At 50.3% G+C, this 26,219-nt stretch overlaps 1 protein-coding gene across 2 annotated transcripts in view; it reads right to left on the reverse strand.

The window, feature by feature from the left end:
• Camk2a (calcium/calmodulin dependent protein kinase II alpha) overlaps positions 1-25,450 on the reverse strand; it is a 68,513-nt gene extending 43,063 nt beyond the window's left edge. The window contains exons 1-2 of one of the 2 annotated variants that reach the window (XM_070036395.1): positions 25,218-25,450; positions 7,944-8,038 (exon numbers count right to left, since the gene is read on the reverse strand). In XM_070036395.1, the coding sequence (XP_069892496.1) occupies positions 7,944-8,038; positions 25,218-25,279 (157 nt within the window). In that variant the 5' untranslated portion in view covers positions 25,280-25,450. The remainder of the gene's footprint in view (positions 1-7,943; positions 8,039-25,217) is intronic. The other variant, XM_070036396.1, reaches the window with a different exon arrangement.
• Positions 25,451-26,219: the final 769 nt, after the last annotated feature.

Genomic DNA, 26,219 nt, shown 5'->3' on the forward strand with positions numbered 1-26,219 from the left:
CTGGGGTGAGGACAGAGTGTCCCTAATGCCTATAGGACAGAACTTGCATGTGGCAGCTTCAGGGCTGGCCCGGAGCCCTCGGGATCCCCATTCAAACTCCTGGGGCCTTCCCATCCACCTAGGAGAAGCTTGCTGAGCACCTGCTATCTGTGGCCCCCAACACTTGCACCACTAGGAACAAGATCCAGTCGGTGCTACCACAGTCTACTGCGGACTCCACTGCCACTTTGCACAAAGAAAACTGCAGTCTGGGCCAACGAAGCGTCAGTGGTGAATGAGTAGAGCTGAATGCTTTCCCCAGTGCCCCTTACAGTATTTTTCTCACAATTTGGAAGTTAATGCCTTGAGTTCAGACAACAGGGTTAAGAGAAACTACTAGCAAATGTATACTACATGCAGAGCATCCCTTCATAAACATCATGAGATACCTTGGGGATAGGACTCAAGATTGATCACAGAATTAATGCTTCCATATGCACTGTGTAGACATAGCCTGAAGGTAGTTATCCAATATTCTCACCATTTTTTTTTCTGTCGGTCGTGGGGCTTGAATTCTGGGCCTGGGTGCTGTCCCTCAGCTCCTCAGCTCAAGGCAAGTGTTCTCCTGCTTGAGCCACAGCGTCACTTTTGGTTTTCTGAGTGGTTTATTGGAGATAAGAGTCTCACGGACTCTAGCCGGGCGCTGGTGGCTCACGCCTGTAATCCTAGCTACTCAGGAGGCTGAGATCTGAGGATCGAGGTTCAAAGCCAGCCCAGGCAGGAGAGACCGTGAGACTCTTATCTCCAATAAACCACCAGAAAACCGGAAGTAGCGCTGTAGCTCAAGTGGTAGAGCACTCGCCTTGAGCTGAAGAGCTGAGGGACAGCGCCCAGGCCCAGAGTTCAAGCCCCACGGCCGACCAAAAAAAAAAGAGTCTCACGGACTTTCCTGCCCGGGCTGGCTTTGAACCATGATCCTCAGATCTCAGCCTCCTGAGTAGCTAGGATTACAGGCGTGAGCCACCAGCGCCCAGCCTTTTCACCATGCCTGCATGAACAATGTGTGGAATTTTCCACTTCTAATGTCACATGGTACTCGGAAAGTTTTGGATTTCTGGATTGAGGATATTCAACCTGTACTGACTGAGCCAGGCACTGCTTTATATGCCTTCCAAGCCAGCTCAACAATCCTCTGCAAGAAGCACCACCAATTGCTGTCTTTGCAGAGGAAGGTCATAGATTCAGAGTTAAGTAGAGTCCAAAGTCACACCCTTAGGTGAGCCTTGGTAGAGCAGTGATCAAGCCATACCTTGACATCAGAGGGTCAGACTCCAGAGCTGGGCTTCAAACTCTGGGCTGTGCTGCTGTCCACAGCCAGTGAACAGCCACCACCACACCACCTGTCTCATGATGGGAACTTTGGGGCCCACAAAGAGGAGGTCACATTGACTGACACGTAGAGACCAACCAGGACTAGAGCCTAGTGACCAAATGACCCCTCCAGAGCAGGCAAGGAAGCTGAAGGGTGAGGATGGTGGACAAAAGCTCCAGTCTTGTTCCTAGTCACCCAGATCCCCACCCCAGAGCAACATCTCTGCTCCCCAGTGGCTTCTGAAACCCAGGTCAGTGGTAAAATATGGCTTTGCCAGCAGCAAGGCAATGAAGTCCACTGTGTCCACACCATAGGCTCACCCCCCCCCCCATGCTGCCAGCCTTTGCAGGACATCCTCTTCTCCCCCTCCCTTCCAGCCTCCCTCCATACCCTCCACGCACAGACACTGGTTCCTGGACAGAGGAGGCATGGTCATCTAGGGAAGGCTGAGACCCAGCTCTGAACATGCCCTGTTCCACCCCAGCCCAGCAGGATCAGAAATGAAGTAGGTCGAGGTCAGGATTCTGAGAGGACAGGAAGTCTTCCAGCCTAAACCACACCCACTAAATTGGTAGGGCCCAAATACAAGGTTTTTTTTTTTCTTTTTATTTTTCTGGTAGTACTAAGGTCTGAACTCACGCCCTAACTATTGCTTGGTTGCTTGTTCTGCTGGAACTCCATGACTTGAATCATACCTCCAGCTCTGGTTTTTTTGCCAGTTATTTTGGAGATCAAGTCTAATACACTTTTTCATACAATCTGTCCTCAGACTTTGCTCCTCTAGCTCTCAGCTTCCAGAGTAGCTAGGATTACAAGAGTAAGCCACTAGTGTCTTGCTCAAGGCAGGATTTTGATGTTTTTTTTTAAATTGTTTTTTTTGGGGGGGGTCCAGTCGTGGGGTCTGAACTCTGGGCCTGGGTGCTGTCCCTCAGCTCTTCAGCTCAAGGCTAGCGCTCTACCATTTGAGCCACAGCGCCACTTCTGGCTTTTTTCTTTTTGCTTATGTGGTGCTGAAGAATCAAACCAAGGGCCTCAGGCATGCAAGGCAAGCGCTCTACCACTGAGCCATCTTCCCAGGCTAATTTTGATGTTTTTTTTTCATTTTCATTTTTTTTTTTGGGTCCGGTTGTGGGGCCTGAACTCTGGGTCTGGGCACTGTCCCTCAGCTCTTCAGCTCAAGGCTAGTGCTCTACCACTTGAGCCACAGCGCCACTTCCAGCTTTTTTCTTATGTGGTGCTGAGGAATCGAACCCAGGGCCTCAGGTATGCAAGGCAAGCGCTCTACCACTGAACCACCTTCCCAGCCCAATTTTGATGTTTTTTTTTCCATGTGACCAGCCCAGGAGCCCAGTAGCACTGATCACTGACAGGGAAATGCTGGCCACCCAACCTTGCACTGTCTTTCCAGTAGCCCAGCCTGCAGGAAATGCATGAACACTTCTCGTACATCTCCTGCTCAGTGCCATCTTGTGCATGGATGGTGGCTGTCACAGAGTTCATGTGCTGAATGAAAACACATACATGGTACAATAATGTTAGAACCCTGCACAGGATGTTTTGAAATTCTAAAGTTCAGAGACTTGAAGACATGGAGGGACCATGTTTCTCCAGACCTCTGAGGCCTTTGCTCTGTTATGTTAATGGAGAAACTAAGACCCAGTAATTAAAGGAGAAGCCTTCTTTTCAGAATTATTTTTAGAACTCAGAGTTCTGAAGGCCCCATTCTTGGATTTTCCCCTGAACTCCACACCAAACCAACAAGATCTCTCTGTATTCTGCCTCATTTCAACTATGAAGCAGCAACCACTTTGGTCCTCTTTCTGGCTTCAGGTATACCAAGGTCCTTTCTACCTCAGGGCTTTTGCACTTGTTCTCCTCTGCTTGGAATGATTTTCTCCTGGACCTTCTCATGACTGTCCCCTTTCACTGAGGAAGCATAATGTCATCTCCTCAGAGAGCTTTCCTGGCTGCCTTCTCTTTTCTTCTTTTGCAGGTAGGTACTAGGATTTGAACTCAAGGCCTTGAGCTTACTAGACAAGCACTATACCACTGAGCCACATCTCCAGCCCTTTTTGAACTTGTTATTTTAGAGGTAGGATTTCACTTCCTAGCCAAGCATGCACCTGGACCATGATTCACCTGTTTATACTTCCTAGAGTAGCTGAGATGACACACACGTGCCACTATATCCGGCTTCCTCTGTTGAAGTGGAGTCACGTGGACTTTTTTGCCGAGGCTGGCCTGGAACCATGATCCTTCCAGTCTCAGCCTCCCTAGTAGCTAGGATCAAAGGTAAAAGCCATGGTCTGGCTGCCTTTTCTTTATTTTATTTTATTTTGGCGGTTGTGGGGCCTGAACTCTGAGCCTGGGCACTGTCCCTCAGCTCTTCAGCTCAAGGCTAGCGCTCTACCACTTGAGCCACAGCGCCACTTCTGGGTTTTTCTGCTGATGTGGTGCTGAGGAATCGAACTCAGGGCCTCATGCATGCAAGGCAAGCACTCTACCACTGAGTCACCTTCCCAGCCCTGTGGCTGCCTTTTCTAAGAGTATCCTTCCTGCTCTGTCATTTCCTTCTTACCCTGACTTATTTTTATAGTAGTATATTAGTACTGCTGCTTGAAACTACCCAGTTTATGCATATGTTATTTCAAGTCCCAGATCCTAGAAAACTGTGTGAGCGAGGGCAAGACCTTGCCTGAATATTCTCCACAGGGCATAGAGCAGCCAGCAGCGTGTCCAAGGTCCCAACACAATCATCAGAGTCAGATTTCATTCTATGTTTGTAATCACAGTGCCACATTGCTTCCCATTTTAGTAATTAATTAATTGGTTACCAGTCCATCTACTCATCAGAGTCACACAGTGGTAAAAGGTCACAGGGATTTGTCACAGGTATTGTCTTAGATTTTCCCTTAATGCCCAGGATTCCATCTCAAGAGGTTTCTTCTACCAAGCACTGGTGGCTCATGCCTATAAGCCTAACTACTCAGAAAGTTGAAATTTGAAGGTCATGGTTCAAAGCCAGCCCAGGCAGAAATGTCTATGAGACCTTTTTATCTTCAATTAACTACCAAAGACCCAGAAGTTCAGCCTTAGCTCAAGGGGCAGAGCACCAGCCTTGAGTGAAAATGGCCAAGAGACAGCACCCAAGCCCTGAGTTCAAACACGAGTACTGGCACATGCATGTGCACGCGCACACACACACACACACACATCTTTTTCTCACCCTGGTGGCTGGGTCATCTCAGCATGGGGAGGCCAGGTTGAAGATACTCTACAGGAAGATCCCTGTAGCCAGAGGTTCTAACAGGGCACAGCAAGGCAGGGCAGGGCAGGGCAGGGCAGAGGAAATGCAGTCACAGGCCAGCTAGGTTCTGCTTGTAGGAGACTCGGCTCCAACAGATAGTTGGACATGGGGTTCTGGCAGAAGGGACAATGAGCCCAAGTGGAAAAGTCTACAAGACTAGAAGCAGGAAGCTTCTTCTCCCTCTGCAGAGCATTAATAGGGTTTCCTATCCTGGGAGAACAAACTCCAAAGACCAGATATACAGGGAAGAGAAGCTAGGAGGACGGGCATGGTGGGCCTTACTTCCTCCTGGGGGCCTCCTTCTGGGGGCCTCCTCTTGGGGCTCTAAATGAAGCTGAAGTATCGCCCAGAGGAGCTCCTGCCATATTTTCAATGGTGTGTCTTGAGACTGGCTGCTTGGGACCTAGGAAGTGACCCCCCTGCTCGCCCGTGGAGCCTAGCGCCTAAGAAGGTCACAGGCACTTGCCACGGCACCAACCACATCTGTGTGCCCTGCATCCAAACGGGCTGCACTGAGGAAAGGGATGGGGGGGGCGTGGTCTGGAGCCTGTCCCAAATTCTCTTCCTTCCACTGCACTGCGACAGACAGCCATGCATCCTCAATGCCGAGGCGTGGGCCTCGCCCACTGAATCTAACCCTCAGGGCAGAACACACTTCTCCCTCCCTTTCTTTCTTCCTTCCTTTCTCCTCCCTCTCTCTTCCCCTCTTCCCTCCTCTTTCTCTTTTCTTTCTCTCTTAAATGCAGGTGCAGATAGATAGATAGATAGATAGATAGATAGATAGATAGATAGATAGATAGATAGATAGATAGATAGATTTTTTTAAAGACTGTGAGACATTGATTGTGGGTTGAGAACTGACAGGCAACTGGACATGCAAAATTGACTTTTCATTTCGCTGGTTTTTTTGAATTATGGATATTTTTTAAAGACTAGCTTTAGAATACATATTCAGAGTATCTTGTGGATTTGCTAGAAGAGGCGGGGCAGCACCAGCACAAGGAATCCACAGCGATCTGGGAGGGCTGGGCAGACCCCCGGGGTGGGCACAGCCCTTTCTGAGCAGCAGCAGGAGAAATGTAGAGTGTGCAGCCAAATAGAAGCACTAAAGCCCCCCTGGAGGCTCCATGAGTGACAAACAAAAGAGACTTGCTAAAAGAGGCTGGCTCCACCTCTCCCACTGGGGAGAAACAGCAGGCACTTGGCAGACTTCTGGAATGTTCCCTGCTAACCTACCCACACCCACCCTGCATGCTTACTTAGGCCTGGCTCACCTTCCTCTCTCCTCCCAGGCAGTCAAGAGCTCTACAAACAGCCTGGCCGGGGCAGAGTAGGTCCTGTCTCTCAACAATGTTTGTTTAGTCACCTTTCTGAACTGGAGTCATGTCTGTTCTGCTGTCCTGTGCCCACCATCTCTCTCCCCACCTCTGTGTATATGTGTATGGTGTGTGTGAGGGGTGGGGTGCGTGTGTGTGGATGTACTCCTGAAATTGTGATCCAGGACCCCCAGTATTCAAACCAAGCCATGATTCTGGTCCAGAGGGGCCAGTGAACTCCAGATGTCCTGCTGTATCTCAGGCCTTGTGACATCTGCCTTGATTCCTAATGACACCAAACACAGAGAGGGCACCAGATTGCTCCTAGCTACACAGCAGAAAACAGCTAATCCAGGCCTGCCTGCCTGCCTGGCTCCTTGGCCCTAGTTGTGGCTTTGGCTCTGGCTCCCGACCTTGCACAGATCTGGCCTGCCATATGAGGATCCAGGGGGCCCTCAGAGACCCCTGTACTGAGCCTCTTCACCCTGCAGGGTGCAGAAATCTGTAACTAGACAGCATCCCCTGCAGCACTGAGCCAGAGATGAAAGCAGCTAGGCACAGGCCAACACAAGGCCTACTGGGAGGCCTGAAGGGCACAGAGAGAAAAACCTGCACCGGCACAGGCAGGAGTCCATGAGCCCCACACCCATACAGCTGCAGCCGTCAAGCCGCTGGACATATGCCTGCCCCTCTGCTGCTCCCCCTCACCCAACAGAATTCCCCCCAGATCAGTCAGCCCCCAACACAACTTATACACTGGGGTTTGAGAAGACTTTGACATCTTTGAAAACAATCTCCAACATGCTGATCTAGTCATGGCCACTCTTGCCCTTTTAAACAAATGCTAAAGGCAAGTAGTCTGAGGGAAGGCTTTTCCACAACTTAGTCCCTATCACACACATGGACATCTCAGGCCTAGTGCTGGTGGCTCATACCTATAACCTTAGCTACTCAGGAGACTGAGATCTGAGACCCATGGACCAAAGACAGCCCTGGCAGAAAAGTCCATGACACATCTCCAATTAACCAGCAAAAAGCCAGAAGCAAAAGCATGGTTCAAGTGGTAAAGCACAAATCTTGGGGGGAAAAAAAGCCAAGGAAAAGCACTAGGTCCTGAGTTTAAGCTCCAGTAGTGAGATGACAAAAAAAAAAAAAGAAAGAAAGAAAGAAAAAAAAAAAGAAAAGATGCAGATTAGAGATTTTTCAGTCTGGTTGGGGCTGGGAAGGTGGCTCAGTGGTAGAGCACTAGCCTTGCATGCATGAGGCTCTGGATTCGATTCCTCAGCAACACATAAGCAAAAAGAAAAAAGCCGGAAGTGGCACTGTGGCTCAAGTGGTAGAGCGCTAGCCTTGAGCTGAAGAGCTGAGGGACAGAGCCCAGGCCCAGAGTTCAGGCCCCAGGACCAGATCCCCCCCCCCCCGCAAAAAAAGTGTGCTGGTATGATGGAACAGAGATACCTGGAGTTCATGGCCACACCCAGCCCCTTGCCCAGGCCCTGTCCCAGGTGCTGAGAGCACCCAGAGTGGTGGTGAGGCCTGCCCACCTTCTTGGAACATCCCATCAAGAGGCAATGGGTCAAGATCAAGGTTTAATAACAAGGAACCAATCAGCAAATGGGGTAAGGCTAAGCCAGAGGACATCCACGAGGGAAATAAATAGGAGAGAGAAAATGGTGGAGACCCCCTCAGATGGAGGATGGGTGTCAGGGCAGAGGTGAGCTGAGGCATGAAGCTGGAAGGCCAGCGTTGGAAGGAGCTAGGTTAGGACGCTAGGCAGAGGGTGGTAGAACAGGGGTGTGAAGGTGAGAAATGAAAGGAGTGCAGAAGATCGGGGAAAGGAAGTCCTATCAGAGCTTCCTGGGGGATGTCTGGCCCACAGCCTAGATTCTCCAAGAAAGGGAAACCAAGAGGTAGAGGGAGGGAAGAAGGGAAGGAGAGCCCTGTGGGAGAGGCATGGGCCAGAACCTACCTCTGGCTGAGAGTTTCTTGGTGTTGATGATCTTAGCAGCATACTCCTGGCCGGCCAGCACCTTCACACACCTGCGCACGACAGAGAAGGCTCCCCTAGGAAGACAGAGAAGGCCAAGAGGTGAGGGGTCTAAGCACTGGGCTTCCCAGAGAAACCAGAGTTCCTGCAGTGGTACCATGCTGGGGAAGTAGCTCCACATCCTCCCTACAGCTGTTCACACTCACTGAGGCAGCTGAGGCCACGTTAAGGAAAGCCAGAGAGACCCAGAGAGGGACCAAAAAAATCTAGTCTCACCCAAGAGAAGTCCTGCAGAGTCATCAGAGTTAGATTCAGCTGGGTACTGGTGGTTCACACCTGTCATCCTAGCTAGTCAGGAGGGTAAGATCTGAGGACTGTGGTTTGATATCTGGGTAGGCAGGAAAGTCCATGAAACTCTTATCTCCAATCAATGGCCAGAAAACCAGAAGTGGCTGGTTCTGTGGCTCAAAGTTTAGAGTACTAGCCTTGAGCGCAAAAGCTCAGAGACATCACCCAGGACTTGAGTTCAAGCCCCATGAATGACAGAATAAAACAAAGGAAAGTAGGAAGGCAGGCAGGCAGGCAGGCAGGCAGGCAGGCAGGCAGGAAGGAAGGAAGGAAGGAAGGAAGGAAGGAAGGAAGGAAGGAAGGAAGGAAGGAAGGAAGGAAGGAAGGAAAAAAGTTGGCACTCATCAAATTGTGAAACATTAGATTCCTATAGTGTCAGAGACACAGAATATGTCTCTGAAATTTTTGTTTTTGTCATTGTTGTTTGTGCCTGTCCTAGGACTTGAACTCAGGGCACGGGCACTGTTCCTTAGGTGGTGGTTGTTGTTGTTTTTCAAGACTTGTGCTCTACCACTTAAACCACACCTCCACTTCTGAAGTTTTGCTGGTTAATTGGATATGAGTCTCACAGACTTCTCTGCCTGGGCTGGCTTTAAACTGAGATCTTAAGATCTCAGCCTCCTGAGTAGCTAGGATTACAAGCATGAGCCACTGGTGCCTGGCTGTCAGTAGGTAATACATTGATGTGGTTCTAAGTTCAAAGGATACAAAACTGTAGAAGTGAAAATAGCCCCTCCCATCCTTGTGCCCCACTCTCTTAGAGCCCCTCCTTCCCCCAAAGTGGCCATTGCCTGGGTCCTCGGCTCTCTCTGCCGATGCTCTTACACACATACAGCTCTGGACTGTGCACTTTGGAGACTCCTCTTCGTATCCATCATGATATAAAAAACCCTGACATTATATACTTGTAATTGTATGGCTACCCAGTACTGTACCTAGCCAGCTAGATTGAAGAACAACTGAGTTTGTTTTCATCTTTAGCTATTACAAACAGTACAATAATAACTGCCCTTGTATGTGTGTGTGTGCATTAGGGTTATATGCATTTACCTATGGGAAATGGTAGCATTTGATCAAGAGACAAATGGTATTTGGGCATTTTAACAGGTAATAAGATGGTGTCATCTCACTTTCCCACTAGTACTTGAGTAGCCCCATTCCATCTGCCTTCCTTGTCAACCCAGTGAGTTATCAAACTTTATTTTTATATTTGCTAGAAAGAAGGGTAGAAAGGGACAACCCAATATTGGTTTCATTTTTAATTGTTTTTTGAAGACCAAGGTGGAGCATATTTCCACATGTTTTAAGAAGCCCCTGAGATTTTTATCTTCCAAGTATTAGTGACAAGATGAGAATGTGAATGTGGGGGAAGGGGAGTACTGATTGCTGTCAGAAGGAATGTGCTCATTTCCTGCAATGTTCAATTTTTCAAGAGATTCTAGAAGTCTCAAAATTGATGAGAAATTTCCCCCTGTTTAAATACTGGCATCTTATTACAAAAGGATTTGAGCTAAGGGACAGATAAAACTAGTTAAAAGGTTAGGCCTTCTGGTCAACCTCCGATATGAGAGGCTCCTGAATGGCCTGATGCTGAGGTCAGCATCATTACTGCCCTAACCACGTGCAGACAGCGAGAAGAGGGGATTCTGGGCAGGCTTCCCAGATGCTAGTGTTTATTCCAATCATCTGGGCCTTTCACTAAAATGCCAATTCTCATTCTTCACATCTGGAATAGGGCCCAAGACTCAGAGTCCCAGTGAAGCTCCATGGAGAGCACTCAAGGTCACCCAGCAAGTGACAGGCAGGGTCACTGTCCACTGCAGATATTTGCAGTCATGGTTTTGGACTTCCACACCACATGAGCCTCCCACTTCCTGCCAAGACACATCCATGTTCCTGATAAAGTCTCACCCCAACATAGCTTCCAAGTTTCATCTCCCCATGTAGAATAATGGGCAGGTTAAAGCCACACAGATGAGGCCAACAGAGGCAGAGGATGGCACTAGTGGATGGAGGAAACCACAGGTTGGCACTGATCCCAGCTCTGCACACATTGGGAGGTACTATCACTGGCTGCACATCCGTTTACCAGGAAGTAGTCACTGGAAACCACAGGAAAAGGACAAGGAAGAAAGAAAATGCCAAAATACATACATAAATCAATGGCCTTTCACAGCAGTAAGTTTGGGTTCTCCATGGGGCAAGAAACCCTGCCTGTTCTTCACCAGTAATGAAGTAGAGAGACCCTAGAACTTCTGTGAGATAGTGGGACCCTGCCACAGAGTTCTTCTTTGGTGATTCCAAGTGTCTTGTATAAGGAAAACTCACTTTCCTTTAAACACTCCTATATCACTCTGACCACTGTATATGGACTTCTTCTTTCCAACAAACTGATTCTTCTGCATCAATTAGGACATGAGTTGGGTCTCCAACAATTCAGATATCAAAACCACTTAGAGTTGACACAGACCCAGGTTAAAGGCTCCATCCCACAAGACTTACCCCTTACTTCAAACACCAATCACAGGAAGTTGATCCCCAAGCTACCCCCATTTCTTCTCAGCTTAGCTGGCAACTGAGAATTCCCACAACCCCTTCTCTGGTTTGTGGATTTTCTACGATGTCTCACAAGCCTCACAAAAAACACAATTCCTAGTTTACTATACAAAAATAATATGGTGAAGGAGAGAGATTAACAGCTGGATGAAGAAGTCCATATGGCAAGGCTAGGAACGTCCTGAGCAACAAAGCTCTGCTTCCGTGAGCACACCTATTCTACCGTGAGAACGTGCTCATCCACCCAGATGCTCTCCTGACCCCATGCTTTGGGAATGTTTATGGAGGCTCCAGCACATAGGCACAATCAATTATTAGCTCAATCCCTGATGTCCTTCCTGGAAGACAGGACATGAGGATGCCAGTTTGATGCTGTGTGTGTGTGTGTGTGTGTGTGTGTGTGTGTGTGTGTGTGTGTGCGCGTGCGTGTGTGTGTGTGTGTGTGTGTGTGTGTGTGTGTGTGTGTGTGTGTGTGTGTGTGTGTACCAGCTCTGGGGCTTGAACTCAGTGTCTGGGTGCTGTCCCTTATTGTTTTTGTGCAAGGATGATACTCTGCCACTTGACTCACAACTCCATTCTCCAGCTTTTGATAGATAACTGGAAATAAGAGTCTCATAGACTTTCTTGTCTGGGCTAGCTTTGAACTGTAATCCTCAGATCTCAGCCTCCTGAGTAGCTAGGCTTATAGAAATGAGGTCCCAACTCCCAATTCAGTTCCATGCTTCTAATCATAGCTTGATCTTTCTGGTGACCAAGCCTACCCAGGACTCCATAATGAGTCTCCTAGTCGAATAAAAGATGCTCTTAACACCCAGGAAATTCCAGGAGAGCTCTGTGTTGAGAACTGGGGATCAAAGATAAGTATTAGAAGAAGAGATGTTCCAGCCACCCCATCACCTAGGAAACTGCAAGGGTTTTAGGAACTCTGTACAAGAAGCAAACACAAAGATGAAATATACATTTCATCTATTTCATATATATCATATATTCCATATATATTCATATATGTTTCATATATTATATTTATATATATATATATATATATATATATATATCAGTGTCACCATCTGGGTCCAGCTGGGGGCTGCTCCTTCCTCCTTGTCTCTCTCACTCTGCCAGTGAGCTCCTAGGAACCAGAACCCCACTTTCCTCTCTGTTCTGATATCCCAAGTATGACTTGCAGGAACAGAAGATGGATTTAAGCAACATAGAGAGAAACAGAAAATGAGACAAGAGAGATTTTCAGCCAGGGGTGTTCGGAGAAGTCATCTGGGGACAAAGAGGGGTAACAATCTCTTAAAGGCTCCATCCTGCTAAGGCAGGTGGAGGGACCCAAAGGCCTTTAGGTAGCTGCCCAGACAGATGCTGGATTTCCGAGACTATCTCAAGAGAAAACATTTAAAGTAGCCACGCCTGGGAAGGGCTCTGAGTGTTGCATGAGGGAGGGGAGGAAAGGAGGAGGCATCAAGTTGCCAAGGGCTGGGCTGGGCCTGCCCTGCTCACCAGCACCTAGCCTAGGCTTGGTCCAGAACTGGAACTCAGTGTGTGGGTGGAAAGATGTGGGAGGAGGATGAATAGAATTTTTCCATTAGGAAAAAACAAACAAACAAACAAACCTCCTACCCAGATGTGGTAGAGCTAAAATCTCAGCAGACACCCTACGCTGCATTACAGACTAGCCCTGATGAAAATTTCAGGAGACCCTATCTCAAAAACAAGCTGGACATGGCAGTGTGCATCTGCAACCTCAGATATGTGGGAAATAGAGGCAAGAAGATCAAAATAGGTTGGAGGCTGGTCCATCAAACTTTGTTTAAGACCATATGTGAAAAAGAAACGAAAGGCAAAATAACTGGGAGTATGCTCAGGTGGTAGAGTACACAGGCCCCTGGTTGAATCCTCAGTACTGAAACAAAGACAAAACAAACAGCAAAATCCCTTTTATTCTAGGTGAGAGCCTCAGATCAGTGATCATCAAACCAGCTGCTACAGATCTGCCTGAGGATATTTTACACGATGAATTCTAAAGCTCCACCCAGACCTACTCAGACCCTCTGAGTACAGCCCCTGAAAATAAACTCCCTCTCTAAGTGATTCTTTCTGGACAGCTCAGAGTTGCCCTGTCTGCCTTCTGAGAATGTCCTGTCACAAGCCCCATACCTCCTGGAATTGGTACTGGTAGGGACACCATGACGCTCTGAGCAGGCTCCTAGCACGGGGCACAATTTCCTGTGGGCCTGAGGTTTCTAACTAGAGGCCCAGCCCCAAAGGACATCCTCATCCTGTGGAGTCAGTTACATACAGCATTTGGTCCTAGGACAGAGATGCAGCATCCTCCTAACATGCGCAGAAGGAGGTGCTTCTCAGAACCAGGTCGCTGCTCCTGACTTTCCAAGCCTAGGCTTCCCTCTATGAGAACACAGGCACCACTAGGCTTCTCTTGACCCCATAGCAACTGGAGAAATCAGATCTAAAAGCCCTCCTTTAACAGACTGGAAACTGAGGCCTCAGGTGGGCAGGAACGGTCCTGGTAAGCTTGCCAAGAGAATTCAGGCCCTTGAACTTTTTCATCTGCTCCAAAAGCAGGAGTATAGCTCTCAGAAGCCGGAGTTCTGTGGTCATGAAGGCCTGTACTCCACTCCTGGCTGTACTTAACTGACTGTGTGACTCTGAACTTGTCCCTTGACCTCTCTATGTCCTCCCATGCGAGGGCAATGATGATATACATCCACCATTTGATGGATGGATCAAGGGCACAGAACAGAAGACACTGCAGGAGGTAAGGAGAGGCCAGGAAGGCAAGGAAACAGCCTACGCCAGGGAGCCTTGTCGTTTACCCGTGCAACCTCAAGTCTCCATCTTCAAGGCAGAAGGCTTCCCTGCCCGCCTTAGAGGTGGGGATCAGGGAGAAAGGGCAAAGGAGAGTCATGGGGCAAAAACATATTTCTGTATTCTTGTCCAGTGTGAGCAAGTACCTGGCATGTAGGCAGTCAGCAGATGGCAAGGCAGGGAAGACAAGGGCAAAAGTTTGGGAATAGACAGGGCTGAAGTGCAAGAAGAGTGAAAGGCATGCCCCCCCCTCAGGAGAAGGGGTGAGGCTGGGTGTGGAGCCAGGGGAAAGTTACTGGCTGTGAAAATGCTCCTAGGTTCCTTGGAGAGAGGGGAATGTCCTGAACCACAGGGGAAAGAATCAGGGTAGTGCTCCTGGGTACAGATGGAAAGAGGTAGGATGGGGATCCTGGGTGCAGATGGGGAAGAGTGAGGAGGTGCTCCTGGGTGAAGATGGAGTATAAGTCTGGGAATGGAGTATATGTCCATGTGAGCACGAGGGCCACAGAATGTAGCAAGGTAGAGATATGGGATAGAGACTAGAGGATAGAATCAAGGTCCATCATCTCCTCTGGCCTGGAGCCGTAAGTAGTTAATGTGGTAATCAGGGTCAGCACCAAAGGCCCTCGATAGGCGCGCAGAAGACCCAAGTCCTGAACTGGGCATAGTGATTTATGCGTGTAACCCTAGCTATTCAGGAGGCTACAATCTGAGGACCATGATTTGAAGCCAGCCCCAGACAGGAAAGTCCATGAGACTCTTATCTTCAATTAACCACCAAAAAGGCTGAAAAGGGAACTGTAGTTCAAGTGGAAGTATACCAGCCTTGAGTTCCAGCCCTGATACGAGAGGAAGACAAAAGAGGAAGGAGGAGGAAGAGGAAGAGGAAGAGGAGGAAGAGAGTCCTCACCCAGATTGGCTACCAGCTGGCTTATCCTGCTATCCTTCTGGGTGTCAGTTTCCCCACATGAAAGAGGGTGGAAAGGCTCCCTAGCTCTACTTCCTCCTGGGCCATTTGTGAGAGGTCCTTTGGTCATTCAGTTTCTTCATCCTCGGTAAAGGCTAGGATGGGGCCCTGGCTCAGCAGTACAGAGGCTTTTCTGGCATCAGTGTTGCATGCCAGCAATAGATTCGGTGCCAGTGGGAACATTCTGTACAGTCCAGCATGGCGGCCACTAGCTGCATATGGCCATAGTGCACTTGCCATCTGACTAGTGAGTGGGGCTGCAGACCAGAATTTTAATTTTACTTCCTTTAGGTAGCTGTATGTGGTCACTGCCCACTGTGTTAGAGAAGGCAGTTCTAAGTGGGTAAGAGCAGGCTCTTATGGACCAGCCCAGCCAGAGTTCAAATTATGGTTCAGCCACTTAGTAGTAAGGCACTTCACCTTAGTCTGCCTGTTTCCTCCTCCTGTAAAATGTGGACAATAAGAGCCCTCTACCCTGAGCAGTTGCTTCAGGGATCCAATGAGATAATAAGGGAGGCAATGAGCTTAGTGGAGTCCCTGGAGTACAGTGAATGCTCGAGACACAATGCCTTGTATGGGCATCATTATGTTCAAGGGGATGAGAGCAACTAGCATCATCAGAAACAAAATGGACCCGGGTATCGTGAGCCAGGGAGGAGGCAGGTGCAGACCACATCCCAGACAACAACAAGAGGGCAGAGCCACAGTGGATTCACTGAGTGGCTGAGAATATGGGAATGCACTAATGGGCTGTGAAGAGAAAGATTCACACTGGGACATTACTTGCTGTCTGTCTGGCAGGCTGTCAGCCACAGGGGGCGTTGCCTTCTCTAGCCTGGAACTCCTGCAAGGGTTAACATGGCCTCCAGGCAGCGCCCTGGGGGAGGATTCAGAAGACCCAGAGTTCTTATTCAGCTTGGCTGGCAGCTGGTTTATGCTGCTGGACCTCAGTTTCCCCAATGGAAAGAGCGGTAAAGAGCCCCAGTCCTTTTTTCTCCTGGATCATTTGTGACTGGTCCCTGAAACCCAAGATGGGTCACACTGCCGATTGCCTGTAGTGAACCCTCTCCCCATTCCTTCGGAGCTCAGGAGATGCATGCGTCTCTGCAGAGAATTGGCGGCCTTCTGGGGATGGCTCACTCACGAACGGTCCCTGCACTCTGGACCCCTTTCAGCCTGATTGTCCGCACTTCTTACAGACTTCAGGGTCTTCTCTTTCTAGGCTGTTTATCCAAACAGCCCCCTCCCCACCCACCAAATAAAACAATTAAGAGCATTCTTCTCGACCCAGCAGCCTGGCTGCTTCCTTCTTCCCTTCCTAGTTGCTGCCAAACTTCCAGAACAAATGTCCGACATCCGCCGCCTCCTCTTCCCACCTCCCACACTCCATGAACCCACCACAATCTGGTTGCCACCACCCCCCCTCCCGAGCTCCATGGAAGAAATACTTGTGCCAGGCTTGCCCACCCAATGCTTCCCCTCCCCGCAATCCCCAGGTAGTCAACCCCCTTGGGCCTAATCTGCCACGTCTGCACCATATCTACTGGCATTTGGCCCACTGACAACCCACCTCTGAGACTCTGCTTCTGGGAAGCCACTCCTCATTCTTTCCCCCTCCCTATCCTGTTCTCTCTCTACCCTTCCTCTTACTACTTCCCGCTTCATTCCCAGGACCAGGGGCTATTAGCTGGTTCCTCTGGGAGAGATTCTGGGCATTTGTGAATCCACTCAAAAATATATCAAAATGAGCCCAGTGCTGGTACCTCACACCTGTAATCCTAGCTACTCAGAAAGATCATGATTCAAAGGCAGCCCGGACATGAAAGCCCTTGAGACTCTTATCTCCAATTAACTACCAAATGGCTCAAGCAGTAGAACTCTAGACTTGAACAGAAAAGCTCAAAGACAATGCCCAGGTCCTGAGTTCAAGTCCCAGGACAGGCACAATATAGATATGATTTTTGTGTCTGTGCATTGTTCTGGGCAAAGGATGTATATTGTTCACCAACTTCACAAAGGAGTCAGTGGCTCCCAAAGGGTTCAAGCCAGTGACCATGCCACTGAATTGAAATCTATCCATTGACTATGCCTGTCCCCAGAAGTCTAGTCCCATATGCTGAGCTGCTACTCAGCCTCTCACCTGGATTTCACATAGCAGGCTTCTCCCATTCAAACCTGTCTGTCTGTGAAGACACATGAAGCACTCTACCTCTGTGAGATGAGCTGGGGGTGATATTAGAAGGTCCCTGGTCCTGAGCAGACAGACTTGCTGCCTGTCAGGATTGCCAACATGTTGGGACAGGTTGATCTCAATAATTCATAATCCCAGCGAGCTGATCTCACCACCCAGGAGATACCAAGAACAGGCAAAGTTAGAACTTCTCAAGGAAGGGAAAAGGCCAGGGTCGACACAAAGCAGCGTTCCATGTCAGGCTTCATCAGACACTGGCATGCCCAATAGTATCTTACCATGGTGATTTACCCCTCAGGTTACCATGGAGACATAGCCCTCAGGTTACCATGGAGATCTACCCCTCAGGTTGCATACAAGCTGAGAGCCAGGACCTTGAACCCCGATTACCATCTCAGAGTCCATTACTTTTCTGTTATCCACACTCTAGGATCAGAGGGGCCCACAGCTGGACTTTAGGGTAGGGAGGCCTGTGGGAAGCAGACAGCATTCCAAGTGTTTGAAGAAGTGTGTGTGCTGGCAGGAAGAATGGTCTTAGCTTACCTGGGAACCTCAGAAGGCTCCTAATTCTCCAAACAGCTCAAAAGCTAGAGCCAGGCAGGGTCCTTTGGAATCAAAAGGAAAATTCCCACACCAGGTGTTTCTACCACACTTGATGCTGAACTCCTCAGGCAACTTTAATCCTTTGGAGACTCAGTTTGCCCATCTGGCAACTCAAATATTAATAAGAAATATGAACGGTTCCTCTTCCTTTTTAACTTTATTTCCTTTTAAAACAATGGGTTCTTCTAATAACATGCAAACAATGCCAAATGGCAGATAGATGAGAGAAGCCGAGCTGGCTCCGGGTGGATGCCTTCCTCTCTCATCTTACCCGCTTGCTGCCGCAGCTCTGTGATCAGAGCCGAAACCGAGCCTCTCCCCTCCTGCCTGCTGCTGCGGTGCCACCCACTCCCCGACTCCAGAAGATGTTGTGGGCACGAGCTGTCCTGCACCCCCGGCCCTGACGCCAACCTAGCAGAAGTCTCACAGGGGACACAGAAGGCCTCAGAACCCGAAGATTCTGTTTGCTGCAGGGAACATCGAACCAACAGAAGTTCCAACATATTCCTTGTTTTGGCTGCACATGGCTTTTCTTGAATGGGTTACAAAGAAGGAAAAACATAATGGAAGGAATAGAAAATTATTGGCAATGCTTAGCAGCGGGGCCGGAGCAGGGAGAGGCAGAGGAAAGGCTATCTTCCCGGCCTCTGATGGCTGCGTGGCCTGCCTGTCCAGGGTGCACACCCCAGAGGCTTCTAGGGGTCCCTGCTTCAGAGAGAGAGGCCCCAGGTGCTATAAGTCATGCACTGGAAAGGACTCAATTCTGGGTCTCTGGCCTGCATGACCTTGGATGTAGCCCTTGCTCTCTCTGGACCTCCCATCCTCATCCATAAAATAATAGCATTGGTCTCTTGGATATTCTGAGTGAACTGAGGCTGTCCTGGCCCTGCAATATGCATCTGCCGCTTCATTCTTGCTGTCAGTGTCTTGCTAGGTAAGGGGAGAGATGTGGGAACAGGAGGGCACCCAGGAGGCTAGAGTTGTGAACTTGCCTACTACCCCACCACCAACCATCTCCATCGGCTGTGGGAATCTGTGGGACAAAAGAGCAGCTCCGAAGTAAAATCCACCTCTCCTCACCTATGTGTCACCATTGCTATTCCCTCTGGGTCCATCCCTGAAGGCCTAGGGGGAGAGAAAAGCCCCCTCCCCAGGCCCTTCCCCCTCATAAAGGCCCTCTTTCCCTGGCACTTGTTTGGCCTCCAGCCTTTACCTGTCCCCCACTTGCCCTAGATGACAGGCTTTTCATATTCTTCTAAGACCCATGGTCTGGGAGTTGGGGGGCAGGCTGTGCAGGCCAGAGGAAAATGAGACCCTAGATCCTCTCAGGGCTGACATGCTACCCGGAAACACTCAGAGCCTTTGCCTGAGCTGTTCCCACTCTCAAGAACACGTATGCACACACCTCCCTCCAGGGAATTCTTACTTAGTCCCAGTCCCCATTGCCACTTCCTCAGGGAAGCCCTCCCTGATACCTCCCTCATCCCATTAGTAGAGGTCTCTTTCAAGCTCATATTTGTGTTCATCAGCTCTACACAGTTGCATTTAAGTAATAATTTCTGAAGTGGTTTAATTAATGTACAACGTCTTTGTGTCAGATTGTGCACCCCATGAGGACAGAAGACAACAAAAAGTTCTGTCTGTGCTGTGTGCTGATCTCAGACTAGAGCTGAGACCAGAAAACCTGCTCAGGAAATACTTGTGGGATGGCTGCAAGGATCGCAGAAGTCTTCTTCCCCTAGAACCCAAGGTCGTAAGATCCTCAATCTTCTCCAGCTCAGAAAGTGGCCCTGACCTCCAGACCCCACTTGACGGCACAGGGGACAGCCAGGCCCCACGGGGACCTAGAGAGCTAGAGGTGGAGCTCGGTGGGTGGGTGGCACTATGTTCACCTGTGGTGGGGAGTTCCTGTGGAAAAGCTTGGAGGAAGTCAGGCCATGGGCAGCCTGTACGTGGGACAGGATGGGCTCAGGCAGAGGGCTTGCTCAGAGAACAGAAGTGGGAAAGAGAGAGACAGAGAGACTGGAGAGACTGGAGAGATGGAGAGAGAGAGAGACAGACAGAGAGACAGAAAAACAGAGAGACAGAGAGACAGAGAGAGACAGAGAGAGAGAGAGAGAGAGAGAGAGACGGAGAAAACAAAAGAGCCAAGAAGCACAGCTGGTGTCTTCTTTCTGACCCTGAGCTGAAGGAGGAACCTGTGCTCTGTGTCCTGTAGGGGCTAGCCTGTGTGCATCTGTGCATGTGCATGTGTGTGCATGCGTGTGTGTGTGTGCCTGCACTTGTGCACCCACAGGAAGGTACATGCTTGTGTGGTGCTCTGAGGGGCTGCTCTCAGACCCAGACTGCAGGTATGGCTGGCAGCAGTGCCAGTGTGGAGGGAAGCAGGAGGGAGGCAAGGAGCGAGGCTCTTGGAGTGTCAGTGTGGCTCAGCCTGTGCGGGGGCGGCTGTGCGGGGGTGGAGGGCTGCGGCATGCACCAGAACATGTGTCTGCCTGCCACTCTGCTGGCTTGCAGGGAGAGCCTGGAAAGGCTGTCCCTTCCCTTGCTCCTAAATCCCCCACCCCGGATCCTGCTTCCCCATCTCACAACCTTTGGCTTCTGGTCCTTGCATATCATGGCCTCTTAGCCCTGGCCTGGCCATTGCCTCTTTCTGTGGCTTTGGACAAATCTGCCCTCCGTGGGCTTTCATCCATCTGTGCAATGCATGGACACTTGCTAGGGTCTATAGCTTCCTATGTTCTCTGCAGAGGGTAGCATAGCAACTCTAATGGGGCAGCCCCAGAGATGTGACTCCTATTGTACGGATGGTTACATTGAGGCACACAAAGGACAGTGACTCGCTCAAGGTAGCCCGGGAAGCTTTCAAGGCAGAGTCCTGATTAGAAAATTTCAAGGCAGAATCCTGGCTGTTGGTGGTTCACAACTGTGATCCTAGCTACTCAGGGGCTAAGATCTAAGGATAGCAGTTCAAAGCCAGCCTGTGCAGGGAAGTCCATGAGACTGTTATTTCCAGTTAGCTACTAGAAAGCCAGAAATAGAGCTGTGGCTCCAAGTGGTAGAGCACTAGCCTAGAGTACAAGGGAACAGCACCAGGGACAATGTGCAGGCCCTCAGTTCAAGCCCAAGACCAGAACAGAAAGAGAGGGGGGTGGGGGAAAAAGGGAGGGACAGAGGGAGAGAAGGAGGGGGGGAGGGAGGGAGGAAGGGATGGAGGGAAGAAAGGAAGAGAGAAGGAAGGAGAGAGCTCTAAGCCCCCCTCCCCCCAATCACACACACACACACACACACACACACACACACACACACACACACACACACACACACACACACACACACACACAGGCACGCATCCCTAAAGGTCTCTACCCCCTCTTCCCTTGCTCATGGTCAAGAGGGAAGATATCCTCTAGCACAGTACCAGAGGGCCCCTGCTCAGAAGCCTCCCTGAGAAGACTGGTGCTAGCGGCCTGGTCACCATGCCCCAAGCTGCCCTCTATTTCCTCCAGCCCTGGTCTGCTCATCTGTAAGATGGATGAGCAAGTCCCACCCACCTCCCTCAGGGATGAGCTGTGGACAGGGTGGAGCCGCTCCTCCCAGCCTGCACTGCTGAAGGTGGGAAAAGTAGCAGAATCCAGATACACTGTGCTGTCCTTGGGTGGGGCACAGTGCTTCAGAATTGTCTCTCCAATAGACACTGCCCAACTTTCTCCTAATGGCTTGCCAGGGAAGAGCAGGAAGGCTAAGTAATTCTACTCAAGTTAAGTTCCAAGAGAGGGCTTAAGCACCAGGACCTGACCCCTAGTGTGGGTGCTGCCTCTGGTCATCCCTAGATGCCCTAGGTCACCCCTCGACAGCCCAGGCACGGATGGCGCAGGACAGGAGGCTCCCAGTGGGGCACAGAGCTCAGCTCGGCATCCAGCCCTCTCCTCCCTCTGTCATTGTGGCTAACCAGTGACACCAGCTTCCCCTCACCAGTGCTGCCTGAGTCAATTTCAGATCCTTGTTTCTAGAGAGAAAAGAGTGGGTTGAACTCTCTCCTCCTTCTCTCTGCCTCTCTCAAGTAACAATCTCCTTCTGAGGCTCTTTCTGTTCAGCCCAGTGATTACCCGAGGCTGCAGGGCAATTCTTTGCCTCTCTAACCTCTGTAAGCGGGGGCAGACCAACAGCCCAGGAAATAGCAAAGGCAGGAGGATGCTGACTCCCCCTCCCCTTCTCCTCCTGACCCCCTTCCTGAGTCCTTGTCTCCCCCCCCCCCCACACCTCCATCAACCCCAGAATTCCTGGCTTTCTCAGGGATTCAAAACATCAGATAAGACTGAGTGCGCTGGGAGCCATGGCCTGGCTGTCCCAGTCTACTCTGCCCTGCTAGAGCTGGCATCAAAACCACTTCTAAGCAAATTCACACTCCTAGGGTTCAGGCTTCACCCTTGCATTCCAGGGAAGGAGGAGAACTGGGGGAAGAGGGAGAGAGCTCATCTCTTTGCCTTAAAAGAGGGCCCAAAGGGTATATCAATGCAACAGTGACACTCACAAGACAATACATTGTAAATGACCCGTACAACTTGCAGAGGGGGTGGGGAATTGGGGGGAGGAGTGAAAGTGGGAGAAAAATGAGGGAGGGGGTAACAAATTTGACAAGAAATGTACTCACTACCTTATGTATATAGCTGTAACCCCTCTGAACATCACCTTGACAATAAAACTAAATTTAAAGAGAGGGGGGGGCGGCATCCTAACCCATTAATGGATCTGGAATCAAATTCTTGGCTCTTCAGGGGCCCCGCAGTCTGGTAGCATGTAGAAGCCCCCGAACCTCTTGCACAGGTCCCCTGCAGCCACAGCCCATGCTGGTTGTTCATCCTAACATAGTGAGCCTTACCCTGGACTTCTGGAAGCTCCGCCGTGACAAGCCAGAACTCACCAGGCGGAACTCTAGGGAGCTCCAGAGCATCGTTCCTCCTGCAGCCTGCCAGTCCAGACCCCTGCTAGAGAGGAGCCAAAGGTCCCCATGTCCCCTTTTAAATCCGCCCCCAGTCACTGTGTGGGTATCTGGGGTGGGCGCTGGAAAGGGATTCAGCCTCTGCATGGGGATGGTAGTATACTGGCTGGGAGGTTCAGGGACCATCAATGGAAGGGTAAAGCCTGCAGGCATCTTCAAAGCCTCCCCCACAGAAGAGGATCTGGAGCCTCCCTGCCAGCTCAGGCAAAAGGTAAACATCTAGAAGGCTCCAGATGGATCTAGAAGGCCTTTCTAACTCTGCTCCATCCTTGAGGACAGTATCCACCCCAGCAGCAATGCCAGCTTGAGACCCACTATGCACACACCAGACTTGAGGCTTCACACGTACCATCTCATTTAATCCCAACATCCCTTTCTGTCTCCAGTTTGCAGGTGGGTGTTGCAGCCAACACCATAGGGCTGAGGGTGGGGTGGGGCTTCCTCTCCCTGCCCTCCTGGATGCTCGGACAGAAGCTGTTGTGCTGAGCAGGAGTCGCAGGCCTGACAAGCCGTGGCTTCTGTAATGCAGACACTCTGCCAGCCACCTCGGCCCCTTCTCTCCAATACAAGCAGCCTTCACCCTGGGCCCACACACACAGCCTCCTGAGGTCCTTCAGTCTTCTGACACCGCATGTAACATTTTGTAGGCTTGTGCATTTTTTTTTCCTGGGGAATGTCAGTTTAGACTTTCATCAGATTCCTGGAGGAATTTGTGACCTAAAAAAGGTTAAGAGCACTGATAGTTCTGGAAGGAAGAGGTCTGAAATTGATTGGATGAGGCCTGGTTATGCCTGCTACCCTCAGTTTTCCTGCTGTGGCCATGCACAGCGTCCTCTCCCTTGAAGTTTTATTCCTACCCTAGGGGCTGGACAGGCTTACTGAAGATCTCTCTGCCAAGTCACCTTACTAAACCCAAACTTGATGATACCCATCTCCTCCCTGGCCAAAACAGCACTTTGTTCTCACTTTGCATACTTGAGTCACATCCTCACTCCTCTCCGGGCTCTGTGACGCACTCCTGCCAGGACCCAGCCTAAGTATCTTCCTGAAGGACAGCTCCTGGCTATTAAGGGGATTATTGAGCTCTTGATGGATAATGGATGTTAGATGGAGAGGATTCCCAGTTAAAGTTTAAGGGACAGCCCCAGTCAGCAGCCCTAAATATATCCCTGCACTCACCTTCAGCACAAAGACAGACTTAGAAAGGCAGGAAGTCTGCAGACAAGAATGAACACACATCTTTGCAAGAGTATGTGTCTGCACAAGGGAACAAGTGTGTGTTTGTGTGTGTAGGTTTGGGGATAGGCTGGTTGTACAAGTGTGTGTGTGTATGTGTGCATGTATGTGCAGGAATTCAGCTTATACGGCCATAGGTCTACCTCCCACACATATGCAGATACCAGCATGAGCTCACATATATGTACAACATACATATAAGACTCATATATGAACACACGCATACACACTCACATGCTCACACTAATGCCTTCCTGTGTGTATGCTCCCAGTTTTCACCCAGATGCGCACACTGAGTCACCACTGTGTCCAGTCTCATGTGTGAGCTCTGACACACCCCAGGCCTCACACACATGTGCCTCCTGATGTGCATACACAGCTGTGACCTGCCACAGATGTGCACACACAGTGATATGTGTGCATCCTTCACGCCCATGCGAGCTAGCCAACAGCACATCCTGTCTGCTTGCACACACAAATACCTCTGCTGGGCATACTTGTATTTATAAGCTTTACACAAACATCTCTTCCTGGTGCACACATATGAATATTGGTACACTTCTTTTCAATGAGTGTAGCTCAGAGTCGGTTCTTATACAACATGATCGACTCCCCTTGAGAGTCATTTATAGCAGCACATATCAACCCCTTGGTGCACGCACATCCAGACCTGCACCCGCATGCGGGCCCTCTGTCCCCCAAGTCCTGCCGCTCCAGCAGGATCCAGAAGGACACGAGCACACTCCACCTCTAAACTGTGCCCAACCCTTGATCCATCCCAGGACCTTCTACTAGCCTGCTTATGGGCATCTAGCAATCTTCTCCCAACAGGCACTCGCACCTCACTGGGTCACCCCAAGATTTCCTCTCTTCTTGACCTCTGATCCTTCTTGCATTAACATCAGGGGCATAACAAAATGAGTAACTTTGCCACTGGACCACAGCTTATGTATACAACCCCACCATAGCCTGCAGATTGCCCTTCTCCTCCTCTTAACACCAGCCACTGGCATTTTAACCCCTTCTGCACCAGTGCCCTTGCTCATGGTAGGAGACAGAAAGAGGGAAGTAGGGAGGGGATGTGCTTACAGGATGAAGTTAGCAATCTGCACTGTGGCTGCACAATCAGCATCCTACCTAGAATATAGTGAGCTCTCCATCATTACAGGGATACAAGTACAGAAGAGACTCTATCTTGAACCCAGCTGAGTGAGGGGAAGCCCTTTTTACCCCTGAGTTTCTAAGAATTTCTGTGTGCCCAGGTCATGTGTACTTGTGTGCATGCTAACCTAACTGTCAACCTGTCCCCTTTATATACACATCTCTCCTGCTAGCTTGGCACATCTGCACTCACAAATGTCTCTATCCTGACTGTGGACATCCTGTGCACATGCAAGCACCCCCAAACCATGCAGCCTGCCTGCCACTATGTGCCAGAGAGCTCTGAGCCTTGCAGGCACACCCTCAGCCCACCCAAGAGGCTGACCCTCTTCACCCTCCAGGACTCCCTGAGGCGCAACTCACTTTCCCAGTTCCTCGAAGAGCTGGTACTCTTCCGTGAAGCGAGTGCAGGTGATGGTGGCCATGCTAGCACTGGGTGGGCAGGCGAGGCTGGAGGATGGAGGACCAGGACTAGAATACTGCTGCCCTGCTTCCAGAACCAAGGGCCACTCGCCTGCCCGTGCTGCCGAGTGCGAATGAAGAACCGGCTTGACTGAAGAGCCTGGATCTTCTGAGCAGGGCACTGTGGCTGCTCACAGCCTCGCGAGCCTTCGTCAGCATCCAGGTCCCCATGGCAACCACCTCCGAAACGCCCTGTTCCCGTTGCCCCGGTAACTGCCTCCCCAACACCTGCCTGCCTTCCACTGTGAAACCTGCTCCCAGTCGCCCTGGTCCTACCTACCGCACATAATACCACAGGACTGCATGCGTCCGGGGGCGGTGGACCCAGCACCCCTGAGGGTTAGGGGTTGAGGGGAGGTAGAACAAACTTAGTCTCCAAGTAATCTCTCTTCTCACCTCCCCCATCTCCAACTATGAAGCCGATCTAGCAAATGGGATGGGATTAAGTGGGGCAAAGAGGCAGTTGCTATAGTAACGGCCAGTGGGTGCCACATTTTGGGATGGTCCTCAGGAAAGACAGGATGTAGTTACCCTGGCAACTTCATCTCCTCTGGAGAGACAGGTATTGCCCCGTTGCCCTGGCAACAGCTGGGCTCTAAGGTTTACAGGGAAATGATGACCAGTTCATCAGGATACCCCTTCTTTTTTCCCCCTCTCTCTCCCTCTCTCTCCTCTGAAACTGTCTGTGATCCTCTTTGTGGTCTTTTTGTCTGGTTGGTTTGTCCTCTATCTCAGTTTTTGTCACCCTTATCACTGTTTCAGTGTCACTCTATCTTGGAGGAGACTGCAGAAAAGACCCCAGGACTCTGTTCCTCTTCATCTCTCATAGCCATGACAGTCAGGCCCCTCCTGAGACCTCTTCCAAGGCCTCTCCCCCACTCAGGCTCCCAGAGGGACCTAAAG

The sequence above is a fragment of the Dipodomys merriami genome, unplaced genomic scaffold, assembly GCF_024711535.1.
Source record: "Dipodomys merriami isolate MVZ:Mamm:240054 unplaced genomic scaffold, mDipMer1.0.p SCAF_27, whole genome shotgun sequence".
In the NCBI taxonomy this organism is placed as follows: Eukaryota; Metazoa; Chordata; class Mammalia; order Rodentia; family Heteromyidae; genus Dipodomys; species Dipodomys merriami.